This window comes from Helianthus annuus, chromosome 8 (assembly GCF_002127325.2).
Source record: "Helianthus annuus cultivar XRQ/B chromosome 8, HanXRQr2.0-SUNRISE, whole genome shotgun sequence".
Taxonomy (NCBI): Eukaryota; Viridiplantae; Streptophyta; class Magnoliopsida; order Asterales; family Asteraceae; genus Helianthus; species Helianthus annuus.
The window spans coordinates 41,167,771-41,187,835 of record NC_035440.2 but is presented as its reverse complement, the minus strand read 5'-3'; the positions used below and the strand labels follow the sequence as shown (position 1 = coordinate 41,187,835).

Sequence of the window (20,065 nt, the reverse complement as noted above, 5' to 3'; positions counted from 1 at the left end):
GCGGGGAGGGAGTGTATGAGAGAGAGAGAGGGGTAGTGTGGGGTGGGGTCAATTCCAATCTCAACCAATCATACATTTTTCTTTTTTTTTAAATAGTTTACCACTACATAAAGTGTTTAATCATTGCCAACACTTTTGAGCATAGTTTACCACTTTGACATGACACACTCTCATTGGTTGATTTTGAAGTTTACCACTTTCAAGTGTCTAACCACTCCCTATACCCTAATGTATGAGAGATAATATAACCAAAGGACTAATATTGTAACAACAAAACTTTTCAGGACCACAATGTGAAATGCATAAACAAAGGTGAAGAACCTTGATTCTTTCTACTTCGTCTCTATATACAAAATCGCCCGGCTGAACGTACTCCGTCGACATTGGTCTTCGACGAATCATTCACTTCATCGTACTGGTTCAACTCTGCAGGTCTCTTTTTATTATCCTCTTTCTTTGAAATTAACCTAGGGTTTCTATACTGTATGACTCTTTGTTTATGAATTTTTGGTTGCAATCGTGAAATTGAGAGAGACAGTGGTGTGATTCGATTAGCAATCTCGTATTTGGCTGTAAATATGTTATGTGAAGTTTGTTCGAACCACTAGGTAGGGTTTCACACTGCCTCACTTATTCATCAATCTAGTATGGAATGCTGAATATATTCAGTTTTTCTTTATGGCTATATTTAATTTCTTCACTGTAAATGTTGGGGTTTTGTTTACTTTTTGAAATCTGGAAGATTAACTATTAGTTTTGGGGTTTGGATGAATAACTTTGTTGATTAAATTGTGTTCGCTTCAATATTGGATTGAGTTGATTAATAGTTTTGGGGTTTGGATGAATAGCTTTGTTGATTAATTTGTGTTTGTTTGAATATTGGATTGAATTGATTAATAGTTTGCTGATTGAGGGTTATAATATTTCAAAGTTTGGTGTTTGTTTAATATCGGATGAAAGAGTTTGTATCTGGCTTTTGGTTGTTAAATGTGTTGCTTATGTTGGTATTACTGTGTGGATTAGTGTGTGGTTAGTGTTTGAATGCTATTGGTGACTGAATCAATTTCAGTTTTTATTTGACTATATCCTTTTATGAATTAGATACCGACCATGAAGCTTTAATATGAATACCATATTGTTATACTTTAAAAAAATTCAAAAACCCAGTTGCGAATTTAAATTACACAATGGACATAATGTAAAACACAATGAGTATCAAGCTAAAAGCACAATGGAAACACATCATTGGTGGCGATGCTTCGTCAGAAGCTTCAGTTTGAGAAACGGTCTTAACATACACTTAAAACTGTTTGCTACTTTGAAACTTCATTCACGTTGGTATTGGTTGATAGTTCATCCTTAACAAAAAAACGTAGGTAGCATTTGCTAATCCCTATGAGTTCATCGGGTGTTAGCTCCCCACTGCAATGGAGGCGCTAATTGCGTCGTACGGAGACTCTTCCTCCGATTCGGAATCAGAATCTCAACCGCCGATTGATAACCGATCACCACCCGCAACCGTTCTTCCGCCACCGCCTATCGACCTTCTCAATCCTCCTAATACACTCGGTAACTAACTCCTGCAAATATTAATACGTACCCTACATGAACCCTAAATTCATAACTTTGAATTGATGATAATTTCAGGAACATTTGATTATTTGGAGCGTAATTCGGGTAGTAGAATCCGGAGTTTTCCTCATATTGAGGGCAATTACGCCTTACATGTTTACATTCCAGGTTTCATTTCTCTTTTTTTATTTGTTTATGGTCATTTAGGGTTTTGTTTATATACTGATTTCTTTGTAATGATGGCAAGTTGTTGTGGAATCTTGTTAATGTAAAGGTAGGGCTATTCTTTAGTATAAGATGGACATGTAATTTAGAGATGGTAGTTTTGTAATTTAATATTCGGATGAAAGAGTTTGTATCTGGCTGGCTTTTGGTTGTTAAATGTGTTGCTTTTGTTGGGGTGACTGAATCAATTTCAGTTTTAATTTTTCTATATCCTTTTACGAATTAGATACCGACCATGAAGCTTGGGTTATCGAGACCGAAGAAATAAGAAATAGAAACAGATTGTGAATTTTAAGAACTGGAACCACGAAACCTGCTGCAATGATCTGCACGTAAAAGGAAGGAGAAAATGTTGAGAAAAAATGAAGCAAAAAAAGGGGCATGCATTTTCTTTCTGTTTTAATCGTCTTAAAAATCTTGGTTTTCTTGTTAGTTGTTTTTCATCATCTCTTTAAAGCTAAACATCCAATCGACCGTGTAGCTTAAGGGGCATGCTAAGATTACTATTAGTGTAGTAGTGGAAACACAATTTCATGTTTTTTACCTTCTTCCTCTGGATGAAAATTAGTCTAGAATATGGTAATGTTATCAGCTTTTAATGAAAAGTTTGATGATGCCAAATTTGTTTAATTAATTCTTTTACAAAACCAACTGCTTGAAGTCTCTTGAAGTGTTTCATTTTTGGTTTTGTAGAAATTTATATGACATCACGATAAGAGAAACCTTAAATGCTGTTTGGTACAAAAATGATGTTGTTCTATATGTTTTATAATCTAATATATGCAATCTTAAACGTCTTGACTGCTTTCATAACGTCATTATAACACGACTATTTGTTTTGTTTTCTTGGTATATTATCGCAACAGTCTTCATACCGTCCGAAAGAAAGAAGGAGCTGATACAGTTTTTAAAGAAAGCCACATCACTTGTACAAGGTCTTCATGTTGTGGATATTGATGTTCCATTACATATGCTACTAAAAGATGAAGAAAAAATGGTACAAGCTGCGTTAGGAAGAGAGTTTCACATAAGTCTTGGAAGAACTGTTCCCATACGCGTGCATCAAATAGACTCAGTAGTGGCGATGCTTCGTCAGAAGCTTCAGTTTCAGAAACGGTCTTAACATACACTTAAAACTGTTTTTGAAACTTCATTCACGTTGGTATTGTTGGCTGATAGTTCATCTTTAACTTTTGTGTTTGGATGTTGGAAACAGGTATTTGATTGATTTTAATAAGTGGGAGGTTTTTGTGAATGATGATAAGACCCGTACATTTCTTTCGATTGAAAATACAACAGGAGGTCTAGCTGAGGTATACCCTTTCCCTAATTTCTTTCTTCTTTGATATATCATTTCTTAAATTACTCTCAACCACTAACAGCTACTTGCATTTGTTGTATCAGATAACGGAACAGATTCAAGCTGTTAACGAGGTTTATAAGTTGCACAATCTTCCCGAATTTTACAAGGTTCGTGTTCACAGAGATTACCGATTTATAAGCTGTCAATGTAATGTCTGCAAAAGAAGGGTAACTCTGGTTATTCTTTCTTGTTTAAAATTAGATTTAATTAATAAAAAAAAGTTGTGTAACAGGATCCACGACCTCATATATCCATTGCTTGGGCGGTGGGGGACATCAGTCAGTCGTTAAAAAGAGTAGTCGAAGGAGAAATGAAGAGACACATCAATGTTGGAGGATTGTCAATGAGATCTATGTTTACGTGCAAGTTCAGTAATATCGTGTGTAAAGTTGGTAATAAAACCTATAATATATGTGGATCTCAAGGACAATGAAGATCAATTAACTTTAATTTTCACCATCTTGAGAATCAATGTTGTTAAAATATTCCCTGTTCATGTTGCTGCTGCAATGAAAAGAGCGATTAAGAAGCTATGGTGCACAGATGGTCGTCAAGGCAAGTTTTTAATCTTGAATATATCAAGTTTGAAGCATATCATGTTTTGAAGAAGATGCCTTTCGAGTCCTTATTGCCATTATGTTTTTCTAAATTACCCTTTTGTAGAGTTGCTATAATAATTGACAATGAGTCGTACACTATTGTAGAGAACCAATTTTAAGTAGATTACTACAAAACCCACATAAACACATCAACCTGTTGCTTTATTAGTGATACATGACAGTTATGTAACTACTATATCTGAGTAGCGTTCTATACAAGTGTTTATGCAGCTCCTATGGTTCTCTATTTAAAATTGAACTATACTGATTTATTTGTAACGATGGCAAGTTGTTGTGGAATCTTGTTAATATAAGGTAGGCCTATTTTGTAGTATAAGATGGACATGTAATTTATAGATGGTAGTTTTGTAATTTAGTATTCGGAGGAAAGAGTTTGTATCTGGCTTTTGGTTGTTAAATGTGTTGCTTTTGTTGGGATTATTGTTAGTGTAGTAGTGGATTATGTGTGGTTAGTGTTTGAATGCTATTGGTGACTGAATCAATTTCAGTTTTTGTTTGACTATATCCTTTTACGAATTAGACACCGACCATGAAGCTTGGGTTATCAAGACCGGAGAAATGAGAAATAGAAACAGATTGTGAATTTTAAGAACTGGAACCACGAAACCTGCTGCAATGATCTGCACATAAAAGGAAGGAGAAAATGTTAGAGAAAAAATGAAGTAAAAAAAGGGGCATGCATTTTCTTTTGGTTTTAATCGTCTTAAAAAATCTTTGTTTTCTTGTTATTTGTTTTTCATCATCTCTTTAAAGCTAAACATCCAATCGACCGTGTAACACCTCGTAAAATCGTGTTCAATAATGTGTTGACACGTGTCTCTATTCCTAATTATGCCAAATGTTGGCTAGGAGGGACTAATTTTGACAAATGATGAAAGTATGAATGTGGAGGGACTATAAGTGTCAACATGCTGAAACTATGCCTCTGAGTGACCTTATACGATGTCCGTATTCTCAAATGAGCCACTTGTTGGAAGAGAGAAACCGTTTGTGAAATTATATGGAAGTTTGATAGTTGGAGAGTTAAAAGCGTCAACATGTTAATTTATACCCCTGAGTGACCTTTTAACGAACCAGGAGCTTTATGATATTTGGTCATACTCTCGGGTGTACCTAATATTGGCTATTAGGGGCTTTTTACACTAATAATGATGATACATAAGAGTATAGAAGTATAGGGGCCATAAGTGTCAAAGTTAGATAATAGTTTTGTGGGCCGAGACCCCATACGGACCGCATGCATAGGGACCCTACGGTCCGTATAAAACGCCCAGCAGTGATTTTTTGCTTGGCCTCCACACAAACTGCCAAAACTCACTCCATTCGAAACCAGGGGTTGCATGGCTGTAAGGGACACGTTAGGGGACACTTGTTCTCATCTTTAACACCCCCATTACACCTGTATAAATAGAAGTGTTGCAACACTTCACAACTTGCACCTTCTTCAATTTCAATTCTTCTCATCTCCTGGAGATTCCCAGCTAAAGGGAGCTTTCTCTTGAGTTTATTTTCGTGCAAGGACCACTAGTAAGTGTTCCTTCCTCCTGCATTTTCATTTTGTAGGCTGTTAAAGTCAAAAGTCAAGCATTTTTCGATAAATGCTTTGACTTTCGGTTTAGAACTTAATGGTCCGACTATTTTTCAAGGCGAACATGGCTACGTGATCGTAATTAGGTAGGTGTTAAACCCTAAAAAAGGCACCTCCTGAAATCACGTTTGCTTGGTCAATTGACGGCTCAAAGTTTTAATATTAAAAGTTAAACGAGTCAGTTTTTGAAATAATCATAATCTGAGTTTATAGGTGTTCTAAAATATGTTTTAACACTTAAACAACTTGGTAATAATTATTAGAACATGTGTAAACATGTTCGGCTCGTCAATTCTAGTTTTAGAGTCGGTTCGCAACCGAAAGATGCGAAATTTGACTTCTGCTTTGACTTTCGATTCTGACCTGAATTAAATTAGTTTGCTACTGATTTAAGATTCCATTATGATCTTAATATGATGTAGTATAACCCTCTGAAGTTATATTACATGATCATAATAGTAATATGAGTTTTATGCAAGTTCCCGTTATTATGCCTTACTTTGACTAATTTGCCCTTTTTATTAAAAACAAGGTTTTAATCACTAATGAACTTGAAAATGACTTATGTACTGATATGTTAAAGTAATTAACTTATAATGATGTTATTAAACTAATCATAGAGTTTTCATACAATGTTGTAAATTATGCGTTAAAATGACCGAAATGCCCTTTCGGCACATAAAACGGTTTTAAACATAATTTCTCATATAAAACTCATTACCTACTTATATAATATCATAATTAGAATAATTTGGGATACCAAGTCAGTTTATAATCAGAATTGATGTACAAGTTCTTGTATTATGTCCTTAAATGACGAAAATGCCCTTTTGGCACTTAACATGATTTTAAATCATAATTTTTATATAAAACCTTTTACCTACTGATATGTTATATTAAATTGCATATTTTAGCAGTATAAATCTGATCATAACTTCTGTTTTGATAAAAGATCGCAAACATCGTCATTTAACGACTTAAACGCTCTTTTGGCGCATAGTATGGTTTTAAACCATATTTACCAACTAAGACTTGTTACCTACTGATTTTATAACTTATTTAAAATATTTTTACAGTAGGTACATGTTATAAACTCAGATTCCCAAATAAGCTTTCAAACTATGTGTGAAATGACCAAAATGCCCCTACGGTGCATAGTTTGGTCTTAAACTATAAAACACACATATGTTTGATAACCTACTAATATTATATCATAAATAAAGTATTTTTACAGAATTTTTATGGTTATAACATCAGTTTATATGCAAGTTCCTTTTATACGTCGCTAAATGACCAAAACGCCCTTATGAGGCATAGTTTGATTTTAAAACCTTAACGGGCATATAAGTTGATATCCTACTGATATTATAACTTGTTTAAAGTATATTGTCATATAGAACTTGTTCATGACTCATCCGGTTACCCGTTATCGCTTATACGCGTACGGTTAGACTTATGTAACTAGTTTACATAAGTTTACTGAAACGGGGCAAACCTTATCATTTTATCTCAATTTCCAGAATGTTATTTGTTTACCCATATAATATAAGTCTTAGTACTTGTTGGGTTTAAACTACATTCTATTCCGGTCATCAATTAATCTAGCGTATCGTACCGTTTTTGACACTTTAAGCTAGCCGGTCTAAGTCTACGACTTGAATAAGACCCGTTAGCATTCTAATTGGTTATTTATACCATCATTCCAGACTAGAGCCTTTCAGTAAATTATTACCTACGCTTGTCAATTGTGACACCTCAGGAAAACCAGGAAAACCACGCAACTTAACTAGCTTCCTCAGTAACCACGCGCAAAATTTCGGGACGAAATTCTCTTAACAGGGGGAGAATGTGACAACCCTCAAAATTTAATGTATCCGTATGATTTATTAATGTTAATTAAAGTGCTTGATGACTGTGCTGAATTGCTTAACTGCTTTCCGATTACTGTGTCATACTTATATGTGCTTGTTAACATATTAGTCTTGTGCAGAAAAGTTACTAAATAGTCCTGTATGCTTTCCTGAATGTTGGGAATTAAACGTGTTACAAAAAGATACATAAAAGACACTATATGGAATAACTTAGCACTTTAACAGAACGGTATCCAACCGAACAACCGAACATTACCCGGAACACTAAAATATTGCAAGAAACATTGTTTTATATTTCTGAGCTAGTTATGGTTCCCGAGCACACTAACATATTACATAAAGCATGTAACACACTAAACACAAGTCCTACACCCTAACCTTTCCATTAAATCACCTACTTATCCCCAAATTTGCACTTAACCCCCCCCCCCCCCCCCCCATTGTAATTTTCAGTCATGAAGCATGGCCCACCTCAAGATTATGTAATTCCCCATAAAATCTCTAGTAATCTTCCATAAAATCTTGCCTTGGAACTTGAGGGATCTTGCTTGTACTAAGGGAAACATATAACCCTTTGGTTAATAGCTAAATATGGTTTATAACTAAACTTGATGGATCACAAAACACAACACTTCATCTTCTCATCTCCCTCTTTATAAGCTCGGCCGAACACCCCTCTTGTTACATCCACCATTTTTTATTTTTGTTCAAGCCTTCCAAGTGTGTCTCAAGGTGTAAGAAGGTGAATAACGAAGCTTGGTGTTCTCGGAAGTTGAAGGACCTTCTCTATTTGCTATTAACCACCACTTTCCTCTCTTGAACTTCCCTAGCCTTGAGCTAGTGGTAAGAACATGAATCCCTTCATATTTCATCTTATCTTAGTGGTTAAAGTAGAATATGTGATGTCAATCTTGAAGAACATCAAGAACACTAAAGAACGTAAAGATGAAACTTAAACATAAGCTTTAAATATAAAGAAATCATGTTGTTTTAGTGTTGACATACTTGTTGATTATTGTTTGTCTAAATGATATTGATCATCATGTAATCTTGCTAGATTATGATTAAAAACATAATCTAGCAAGATGAGAGGATGAACATGTTAAAAGTTATGGATCATCCTCACTAAAGTCATGAACTTGAATGAATACAATGCTTCTTGTAAAATGATGAACAAAGAAAGTTTAAAGTCTTGAAGATCTAAATATTTCAAGTATGGTTTACCAAGAAACCAAGTTAAAAATACAAGTCTTGGTTCTTACATAAATATACATAATTTTTAGTGGTTAACGAAGTGAAGAAAACACATGTGCAACAAGAAAAATACATGAAGAAGCATTTTTAGAAAATATGAACATATGTTGTAAAGATCTATATTCTTTAAAAATGGAGTTTTTAAAGAAACAATCACACTTTAAGGGGTAACAAGACTTACTAAATACACTAGTAAGTTACTACACATTTTTACAGATTTTCAAGTTCATGAAATGGTAATTTATGCTTGTTTTAACAAGATTGGTAAGTAAAAATTTGTATATTGTTGATTGATGATTGTTGAATAATTTTGGAAAAGAAAATGATATGCTTAATAGCATGGAAGCCTCCATTTACAAAGGAAACTCTGGCGAAATTTTCTAAAAATTCCAACACTTAGAAAATATTTTTCTAAACAAACGTTACAAGTATATTTTATAACTTGTGTTTCGAATATAAACTTCGCCATAATTTTTGTAACAAAATAAAAAGTGTCGGAGGTTGGGTTATGTAAATAAAAATGGGTAAATATATATTTAGAATATATATCTGAATATTAGAACACTTGTGTGGATACTTGTTTATTTTATGAGATAGTTATATTATTTTAGGATAAAATAATGTAACTTAACAATATAACTTGACATTTGAATTGTGTGGTATGTGATAGAAGTAATAAGTAAATAAACCGTATGTAGGATACGTGTCATGCATGAGAACCTGATTATTATATGTACCTTATTAGGACGTGCTTGATTTCCTGATTATTAGAGTAACTAATCTAACCGAGCAAACCAAGGTGAGTTCACACACTTTCTTAGGCATGTGATTCCCGGTGGTTTGGGAATGGGTTAAAGAATTAAAACGGATCCTACATATCCTCCTTGGGTAGGATATGTACCGCCATCCTCCTTGGGTAGGATGCCAATATTAATCCTGCGTATTCTCCTTGGGTAAAATACGTACGTTCGTCCTCCTTGGGTAGGACAACAACCTTAACAACTTACTAGACAAAACTCTATCATTAAGTCCCTCATTTTATATCGACTTAATCGCCGAGGCCAATGGCGAGCGGGTCATTAGTTAATAGCGCTATTAGGTTTAACAAACCTCACACCGTGCCAGTCAGACGGGCGTGTACTAATGGACTATGGCAAACTGTCGATGATGATAGACATCGACGTAGGGCACAACTTATTTTCGTTAGTAGTCGATATGGTACGGTCTAGTGGTTCACATGGGGAAGCCCCCACTGATCATGGATATGGTTTGGGTAAAAAAGAAGGAACTGGTTAATCATACTTTCAACTATGGGGGAACCCCCATGGCAATTAAGCCAACGAAAGACAAACCATGTTTTCGAAAACAACTTAAAACTAAACAACCAACCGTGAACTCACTCAACTTTGTTGTTGACTCGTTGTTACATGCCTTACAGGTCGTTAGCTGTTTATGGAGCTTGCACGAGGAGGAAATCGTTGTGGGATATGAACTGTTATGTCCCGTGCTAAACATTCAATCCTTATGAACTTATTTAAATTACGTTTTGGACTTTAAACTTATGAACTATGAAACTTATGTTTTGGACTTACGTTTTATGCTTCCGCTATTAACTTAATGCCGGTTACTTTCTTTTGGTCACCAATTGTATTGTGGTTGGTTTATTTACTTAATTACATTGTTCAATATGATTGGTGGCTCGATCCTGGTCATGTCACGCCTCCAAGCGGTGATACTCCGCATGGTGGATTTCGGGGGTGTGACAGATTGGTATCAGAGCCATTGGTTATAGTGAACTTCGTTTTAAAAAGGGGAAAAGTTTTTTTTATAAAACCAGACTATAACCTGTACAGTGCTCAACGATCCACAACGACGCTTCGCTCCAGGTGCAAGACTCGACACAATAGGTGGTATGATTTATGTTATATTGTCGGTTAGATAGTTCACACTGTTCATTAATTAACGTGATAATTGCTATTTGAACCTTGTGTGCTTACTCTCTACTGTCGTCCCACAATTACGCACTTTCACGACACTTTTCTCACTTACGTTGCTTCGTTGTGAAGATCATGAACGGACGTGGAGGACGTATCAACCTAACTCAAGCCCAGTTGACGGCTTTGATCAATGAACGAGTTGCTGAGGCACTCGCAGCTGTCCCTGCAGGAGGTATAACCTGCCATATCAACCCATCTTAGGACGTTTAGATCCTACCTTCGCAAACCAACCCTTGTGCTTAACCTTGTCTTTTATTCTCGCGCCACAGGTCAACATGCTCCGCTTCCCGTATGTACGTTCAAAACATTCATGGACTGCCGACCTAGTACTTTCAGCGGCACAGAAGGAGCTGTAGGTCTCCTTCACTGGTTCGAGAAGATTGAGTCTGTTTTTGAGATGTGTGAATACCCTGAAGATCGTAGGGTGAAATTTGCTACTAGAACACTTGAAGGTGCTGCGTTAACCTGGTGGAAAGCATAGGTTCAACTGCTAGGGCTGGCGGTTGCTAATGCCACCCCATGGAACGATTTCAAAGAACTGATCAAGGAAGAGTACTGTAGTCGTGATGACATCCACAAGCTAGAGGTGGAATTTTTCAATTTGAAGATGACGGGGTCTGAGATCGAGGCATACACAAAGAGGTCGAACGAACTAGCTATCTTGTGCCCTACTATGGTGGATCCTCCTATCAAGCGTATCGAGCTGTACCTTAAGGGTTTGGTGCCAGAAATTCAAAGCCACGTGACCTCAGCTAATCTTGGCACCATTCAGCAAATCATCTTGTTGGCTCATCGTCTCACTGATCAGGCAGTTGAGCAGAACATGCTGCCCAAGCGTATTAGCGCTACCACTACTTCTAATGCTCCCAATGATAACAAGCGCAAGTGGGATGGAAATTCGGGCAAGGGTTCTACTTCAGTTCAGTCCCAGCAGCGAAAGACAGATGAGTACAGGAGCCCCAGTCAGCAGTCTTCTGGGAATCAAGGTTAGGGTGGATACAAGGGAAATCACCCTAAGTGAAATCGATGTAATTTGCACCACAGCGGGCCGTGCAACAAGGGTCGCTGTCAGAGATGTAACAAGCTGGGTCATGAAGCCAAGGATTGCAGGAGCCCACGTCCTGCGAATCAGAATCGTCAACAGCAACAACAAGCTCCACAGAACCACCAGCAGCAGCAACAACATGGTAATAAAGGATGCTTTCAGTGTGGCGCTGAAGGCCACTTTAAGAGGAACTGTCCCTAGCTGAACCAGAATCAGAATAACAACAACCAAGGAAACGAGAACAACAATGGAGGCAACAACGGGGGTAACAATAATGGCAATGGCGCCCGAGGTCGTGCCTTCGTGATTGGTCAGGGTGATGCGAGGAACGATCCCAACGTTGTAATGGGTAAGTTTCTTCTAGACGACTTCTTTGTTACTGTTTTATTTTATTCGGGTGCCGATACCAGTTATGTGTCCTTAAAAGTTAGCCAAATGCTTAAGCGCACTCCAACACTTCTGAACACCAAACACACGGTAGAGCTAGCAAACGGTAAAAGTCTTGAAGCCACACACATAGTTAAGGGCTGTAACCTCATCCTATCTGGCCAGACCTTCTCTATCGATCTTATTCCTATCGTTCTGGGTAGTTTCGACGTGGTTATTGGGATGGATTGGTTATCTCATCAGCAAGCGGAAATTCTTTGCAAGGAGAAGATTGTTCGCATCCCTCGTTCTGGTAAAGAACCTCTCGTGATTCGTGGCGACAAGAGTGGTGCTGTTGTGGGCATCATCTCTTTCCTTAAGGCCCAGAAGTGTCACGCCCCTGACCCCACCCTGGATGTAATCGGGCGCCGCGAGCAGCCAAGTGGTACCGGTGGTTATTTTTGAAAACATTGCAGCGGAAATTTCATCAGGACCGTGAGTTAGGAAAATTATCAGAGTTTAAAAACACCGGATTTTATTTATAAAATAGATGGGATGAAACCCATGTTTTATAATGGTAGCTTTAATATAGATAAATTTGATTATATAAAATAATATTTCTTAATTTGATTTAATTAATAAAATAAGCCACTTCTTGAAGTCCTTCAGTGCCGGATCCAATCCTTACTCCATTCTACTGTAATTACCTGAAACGCGTTTTAAAAAGGTTTTGTCAGCGGGAAATACTGAGTGAATCATTCTATTTACATAAAATGATGCATAGTTATTAATTACAGCATAAGAGCGATTACAATGGCTTCTATCTTATTTTTATCTGGCGCTCTGTCACAATGGTGACAAGTCACAATGGTGACGATGGTCATACCACTATTAGGTCAATGAACCCAGAATAGTGATGATTATCCCTAGTAGGTCAATGAACCTAACTGGGAGAAAATTAGTAATGTGCACAATACCCCACTAGCCAGTGATTCAAGATATCCACGACTTAGTCCCTGTAATTATAACTTCGAAAATAATTTGGAGTATTGTAAAACAGTTGATAAAAAGAGAATGACTCACAATATAAGCATGCAGTATTGATTTAACAAGCTTCTTGATTCTACTTCTTCCGATAATTAAGCATGCACTTTATTATTCTGGATCTTTTGATGATTTAATAGTTTGTTTGATTGTAAGTGTGTAGTTGGGAGTATTCTTGGTAGTTAAACACATAGTTTTACAGAATGGAATACGTATTTGTGTAAAACCCAAATCAAACCTTAACGGTAGTCACGAGATTCGAACCTTAACGAATTTCACAAAGTATAGTCTTTTTCAGATAGTACTTTGGTATCCATTTAATGAACTCACAAAGTATAATACTTTGGATTCCGTTTAACGAAATTCACAAAGTACAACACTTTGGCATTCGTTAGTTGGTTCCTGAATCAATCGGACAGAATCTCGCTTTGGTGATTATTGGTTAGAACACCAACGTATAGAGAGAAGAAAAGAAGAAGTGAATAAAGGAAAATGAATCCTAAGCTTCCTATTTATAGGTAAATTTATTTCTTAGCTAGGAAGTTTCCTTAACCATTAAGTTTCCTTAACTATTAAGTTTCCTTAACTATTAAGTTTTCTTAACTATTAAGTTTGCTTATCCATTTAACTAAATAACTTACTTAGCTTAATTAATCTTGCTTAGCTTAATTAATCTTGCTTAGCTTAATTAATCTTAATTAACTTAATTAATCTTGATTAACTGAATTAATCTTGATTAACTGATTAATTAATCATACTTAACTTAATTAACAGATTAATTAATCTACTCAGCTAACTTAGCTGCTAAGTTTATTTAACTATTAAGTTTACTTAGCTATTAAGTACTCTAGCAACTCCTTGCTTACAAGTTCTAATTTCTAGATACAATGGAACTCGTATTAGTGTATTAACTCAATTCAACTTTAACGATAATCACGAGATAAAACCCTCACAACGAATGACAAAGTGTAATCACTTAAACATCCATCGGATTCACAACGAATGACAAAGTATTCCCCGAGTTCGGGTGGTACTTAAACATCCTGTCGGAATCACGACTAATGATAAAGGATAGCACTTAAACATCCCGTCGGATAGTTTCAGTCGATCGGAGATTGAATCGTAGTAGCGATTAGAGTTATTACCCTAATAACGAGCAGAGTTTCGGGGTTTTAGGGCGTTGATAGAAAGAAACGGAGATACAGAGAGTAGGACGACGTTTTAGACCGTCGAACTGAGCGATTTGAACTGATCCCAAACCCCTGGCTTTATAGCCCAATTTTGTTGCCTCCCGCGAGTCGCGCACGGGTCAGCCTCCCCTGTCGCGTGTCGCGGGGAGGGTCGACCTGGCTTCGGTTGCCACGTGTCCCACGTAGGTCTGACACGTGTCGCAGTGTCGTGACGCGTGTCCTTGGCCGCCCTTCTCGTCCAATCGTGCGTTTTTCCTCGATTTTCATGCCGATACTTATCATGTATGCTCGGTCTTGACTCCAATCAATTTGTTTTTTAATTGTGAATCTAATAAGACTATTTTTATGAAATTTGGTTCATCGGACTCCAAGATTCCTTACATGCTAAATTTTCTGGATTGAGTATACAAGTTTCATCGCATGCAGGTTCTGGTTTTGATTATGGTTTGTTATCGAGACTATCTTTGAGGGTTGTTACATCCTCCCCACCTTGTTTTAAATCTCGTCCTCGAGATTTGGGTTACGATATTTCTTTTAGAGTTATGTCACGTCTTTAGTCAGTAAGAACAGTATTTAAGGTAGATGGTATAAAATCAAAATATCAAATTTTGTGAATATGAGTTGTACAATAAATAGGACTCAATGGTTCAACTGAATTATTTGAAAAGATCATTATCAAATGAATGGGATGAAATGATCTAGTTTCCAAGGTGATTAGGTTCAAGTCGAAAAGATATATGATCAACGAATGTGAATGTTTACAAGTTGTGAATGATTTGCCAAAGGAAACTTATTTCGATTGTCAACTGAGAAAGAATCAGAATCAACAAGCTTGAATGAAATAAAAGTACGAAAATGATTTGTCAACTAGGAAAAATCAATGGCTTGACATTTATTGATTTACAAGGATACACCGGAATATAATAGAGTTTAGTGTATCTTTGTCTTAATACATAGTTGTATTAAGACCACTTTCAAGGATGAGTCAAGTGAAAGGTACATATAGATTAGCTCAAGCTACAAGTCTATACCGACGCCACAAGGTGTCGTAATGATTGAAATGATTCAATAATTGCGGTGACCGAACAATTTTACCGTTTTCGTAATCAATTGAAAGTTTTAATGAAATAAATTTGGATATTCATTTCGAATAGGATTTTCAATTTGATGATGATAAGACCAAATGAATATCATAGAATTTTCGATCAATGATGAAAGAAACTTTAGAGGTACACCGGAATATGATATGAATTTGTGTACTCTTATCTTAACACATAATTGTATTAAGATTGTTTAAGATAATGAACCAACAGAAAATAAATAAATAAATCCGTACATCAGGTGTGAAAAGAAGATTAGCTCAAGTTTCAAATTAAAGAAAACGCCACCCCAAGGTGTCGTAGTGATTGAAACAAGGTGATAATAAAAGTGATCAAACAAGTATCACCGTGTTTTGAATTTAAGCGAAGGGTTCACAAAGTAAATCCGAATATTTGTTTTAAATAATTTTCATAGGATCTATAACTGAAAATGGAACGAATAAATAGTATTTTTGAGCGAAGAGGAAAGGCAATGAATATCACGAAATGTTCGCTCAATGGTGAAAGAATCGTTAAGAGGTATACCGGAATATTTAACACGAACTGGGGTACCATTATCTTAACACACAATTGCATTAAGACTGATAATACATAGATCGAACAAGCGGATTTAATATTAATACATAATAAATAATTAAATCCGAAGCATGGATTGAGCAACGAGATTAACGCAAGCTTCAAATTTGTGAAAACGTCACCACAAGGTGATCATGATCAAAGAAATGATTTGATGAATTCGAAGACCAAACAAGCATGTTATGGTTCAAAACAAATCAAGTGCTTGTTGGGATTTATTTTGAATATGATAGCTGCAATCCATCATATGGGACCTTGAATTTAATATGTACCGTAAGCAAGTTCAAACAGTTGAACTTGGTTTAAACAAAATGAGTCCAAGAAAGTTCTGACATGGTTACAACAAAACCCACGTATACCATTCAAAAGAAAATCGAGTTTTTTTTAGGAAATTCATTGATTCAATATCAAAGAATTATCGTTTTGCAAAAATGCGGTTTACAATGCAAAGATCAAGTATAGCGAAACGATAATAAAATAACAAATTGGAATGAAGCCCTCCAGTGGTCTTCATAAACCACATACGCAACAAACAGTGCATGTGTAACGTGTGGATTTATCAAGAAATGAAATAGATCAATATTTGTTACTAGGAAAGAAATCCTCATGGTATGATGACCATTAGGGGAAGTAGAAACGCGAAGGTTAATTCATTATATGTAGAAGTCAAGATTTAAGTCAAAGAAATATAAGAACTTTATCTGGAATTTTCGAGTGATAACCGTTGTTGAGTGATGTTATCATGGAATGTCAACTAAAATAAAATAGAGGGAGTTGCAAAGGTATGTGACTCCTTTTTCAGTGATAATAATTATGACTCTGGTTAGACTGTGCACCGATGGTTGTGAAATCTTGTCCCAACGTACCTCATCGATATTCAGATCATTTGTAGGATCGTGTGGCAGAGTGCCGCTTGATTAGTAGTTCTTCCACTGACAGGATTTACATTGGAGTCGTCATGCCGATTATATTTTCCAAAGGTCTTGCCTTGAAAGTCGTGTGTGATATACTTCGACGTCTGTGGTCGTATAATTTAAGTTTCATGTGTTTTCTTGTGCATTAGCACAACTTTACATGCTTCTTGTTTGCGTTCATAACTTATGGCGTTAATAATTTATGGTAACGCGTTGGTAATTCTTATATTTTTGATGGGGTCCCAACTTAATGGGTTTCCAGTATTATTTTGTCGCACGAGTTACGAGGTAGATAATCAAACGAAATAATGTTTCATATCGGAATTAACGATATATGCAAGAGATTCTTGATAAAGAAATCTAGATTTATTATTGACACATATGCTTGTGCCTTATTCTTAATTGACTTTTGGAATTCCTTATAGATATACATATCTATATAATTATATATTTCACATGCTGTAATATACATATCTTTCATAAGGTTAAATGTATATAATAGATTCATATTTCCAAAATAAGTCAGATATCAGTTCATGATATTATTTAGGGAAATCTTGTCACTTGTTTGACATACTATGTACCCCGTCTTATCCGGTTCGCGCCGGAGAGGTAATCTCAGTATATCCGGACAAGCTGGAAAGTCTGCTACTCTATACCCAGTTTTGCCGGAAAAAATTTTCTATTTCCCATAAATAGTATCTTTTCAAGATTTTAAAAGTGCCTCTTTTATTAGGGCTTTTATCCAGAATCAAGGAAATTTGTATTTCCATAACATATCTTTATTCTAGACCAAGCAATATCAAATAAGCAAGAATTAAGTGTTATTGCTTATTTATCATAGCTTGCAATATTCTAATTACCATTCTTATGGTATATCAATATTCATTACATTATACTTATATAAGTAATTTATCTTGAAGCTTATATTAAGGCAAAATTCTTAAGTTCAAGTCTAAATATCATCCTGAGTGTTACCAGACAATATTAAGTTTCTAACTCTCCGTTTAAACTTAGGTATTATTACAACATCTAATTGCTTAAACAAGTGGCTTAGCTTATACTAAGACATCTTTTCTTATGTTCAAGTCTAAATGCTATTAGATGTGCTACCAGTTAATAGCAATCTCCTAACTCTTTTATTTAAGCTTAAGTATTGTTATCACAACACCTATTGGCTTAAATCAGTGGCTCTGATACCACCTTCTGTCACGCCCTCCCGACCCCACCCTGGATGGAATCGGGCGCCGCGAGCAGCCAAGTGATACCGGTGGTTATTTTTGAAAACATTGCAGCGGAAATTTCATCAGGACCGTGAGTTAGGAAAATTTCCAGAGTTTAAAAACACCGGATTTTATTTATAAAATAGATGGGATGAAACCCATGTTTTATAATGGTAGCTTTAATATAGATAAATTTGATTATATAAAATAATATGTCTTAATTTGATTTAATTAATAAAATAAGCCACTTCTTGAAGTCCTTCAGTGCCGGATCCAATCCTTACTCCATTCTACTGTAATTACCTGAAACGCGTTTTAAAAAGGTTTTGTCAGCGGGAAATACTGAGTGAATCATTCTATTTACATAAAATGATGCATAGTTATTAATTACAGCATAAGAGCGATTACAATGGCTTCTATCTTATTTTTATCTGGCGCTCTGTCACAATGGTGACAAGTCACAATGGTGACGATGGTCATACCACTATTAGGTCAGTGAACCCAGAATAGTGATGATTATCCCTAGTAGGTCAATGAACCTAACTGGGAGAAAATTAGTAATGTGCACAATACCCCACTAGCCAGTGATTCAAGATATCCACGACTTAGTCCCTGTAATTATAACTTCGAAAATAATTTGGAGTATTGTAAAACAGTTGATAAAAAGAGAATGACTCACAATATAAGCATGCAATATTGATTTAACAAGCTTCTTGATTCTACTTCTTCCGATAATTAAGAATGCACTTTATTATTCTGGATCTTTTGATGATTTAATAGTTTGTTTGATTGTAAGTGTATAGTTGGGAGTATTCTTGGTAGTTAAACACATGGTTTAACAGAATGGAATACGTATTTGTGTAAAACCAAATCAGACCTTAACGGTAGTAACGAGATTCGAACCTTAACGAATTTCACAAAGTATAGTCTTTTTCAGATAGTACTTTGGTATCCATTTAATGAACTCACAAAGTATAATACTTTGGATTCCGTTTAACGAAATTCACAAAGTACAACACTTTGGCATTCGTTAGTTGGTTCCTGAATCAATCGGACAGAATCTCGCTTTGGTGATTATTGGTTAGAACACCAACGTATAGAGAGAAGAAAAGACGAAGTGAACAAAGGAAAATGAATCCTAAGCTTCCTATTTATAGGTAAATTTATTTCTTAGCTAGGAAGTTTCCTTAACCATTAAGTTTCCTTAACTATTAAGTTTCCTTAACTATTAAGTTTCCTTAACTATTAAGTTTGCTTATCCATTTAACTAAATAACTTACTTAGCTTAATTAATCTTGCTTAGCTTAATTAATCTTAATTAACTTAATTAATCTTGATTAACTGAATTAATCTTGATTAACTGATTAATTAATCATACTTAACTTAATTAACAGATTAATTAATCTACTCAGCTAACTTAGCTGCTAAGTTTATTTAACTATTAAGTTTACTTAGCTATTAAGTACTCTAGCAACTCCTTGCTTACGAGTTCTAATTTCTAGATACAATGGAACTCGTATTAGTGTATTAACTCAATTCAACTTTAACGATAATCACGAGATAAAACCCTCACAACGAATGACAAAGTGTAATCACTTAAACATCCATCAGATTAAACTAAGGTCAGTCTACCATCAAATGAGAGTCCGAGACGAGGATGTTCCTAAAACGGCATTTAGGACTCGTTATGGGCACTGCGAATTTCTGGTTATGCCTTTCGGATTGACCAATGCACCGACGATCTTCATGGATCTCATGAACCGAGTGTGCAAACCCTACCTGGATAAGTTTGTCATAGTCTTCATCGATGATATCTTGATCTATTCGAAGAGTCAGGAAGAACACGAGCAACACCTGAGGCTTATTCTGGAACTTCTTCGAAAAGAGCAGTTGTATGCCAAGTTTTCGAAATGTGACTTCTGGCTTCGCGAAGTCCATTTTCTAGGCCATGTGGTAAACAAGGATGGAATTCATGTGGATCCATCCAAGGTTGACTCGATCAAGAACTGGCCTGCACCCCGTACACCAACAGAAATCCGCCAATTCTTGGGTTTGGCAGGATATTACAGAAGGTTTATCAAGGATTTCTCTAAGATTGCGCAACCTCTCACCTCGCT

General features: G+C 35.8%; 1 protein-coding gene across 2 annotated transcripts; it reads left to right on the top strand.

The window, feature by feature from the left end:
• Positions 1-276: 276 nt before the first annotated feature.
• LOC110872684 (U6 snRNA phosphodiesterase) lies at positions 277-4,013 on the top strand. Of its 2 annotated transcripts, none has more exons than XM_022121543.2 (7): positions 277-432; positions 1,377-1,569; positions 1,648-1,740; positions 2,664-2,913; positions 3,014-3,110; positions 3,202-3,267; positions 3,393-4,013. In XM_022121543.2, exons 2-7 carry the CDS (start codon positions 1,428-1,430, stop codon positions 3,591-3,593), a joined length of 849 nt encoding a protein of 282 aa, XP_021977235.1. In that variant the 5' UTR covers positions 277-432; positions 1,377-1,427; the 3' UTR covers positions 3,594-4,013. The 2 variants fall into 2 exon arrangements, with proteins under 2 accessions (XP_021977235.1, XP_021977236.1); XM_022121544.2 differs by having other exon boundaries at positions 294-432; positions 1,416-1,569.
• Positions 4,014-20,065: the final 16,052 nt, after the last annotated feature.

Excerpts from the sequence above, each read along its gene's own strand:
- LOC110872684 (XM_022121543.2), top strand. The coding sequence starts at position 1,428 with ATGGAGGCGCTAATTGCGTCGTACGGAGACTCTTCCTCCGATTCGGAA. Across the intron at positions 1,741-2,663 it reads CTTACATGTTTACATTCCAG|TCTTCATACCGTCCGAAAGA; the intron begins GTTTCATTTCTC and ends TTATCGCAACAG. Across the intron at positions 2,914-3,013 it reads AAGCTTCAGTTTCAGAAACG|GTATTTGATTGATTTTAATA; the intron begins GTCTTAACATAC and ends TGTTGGAAACAG.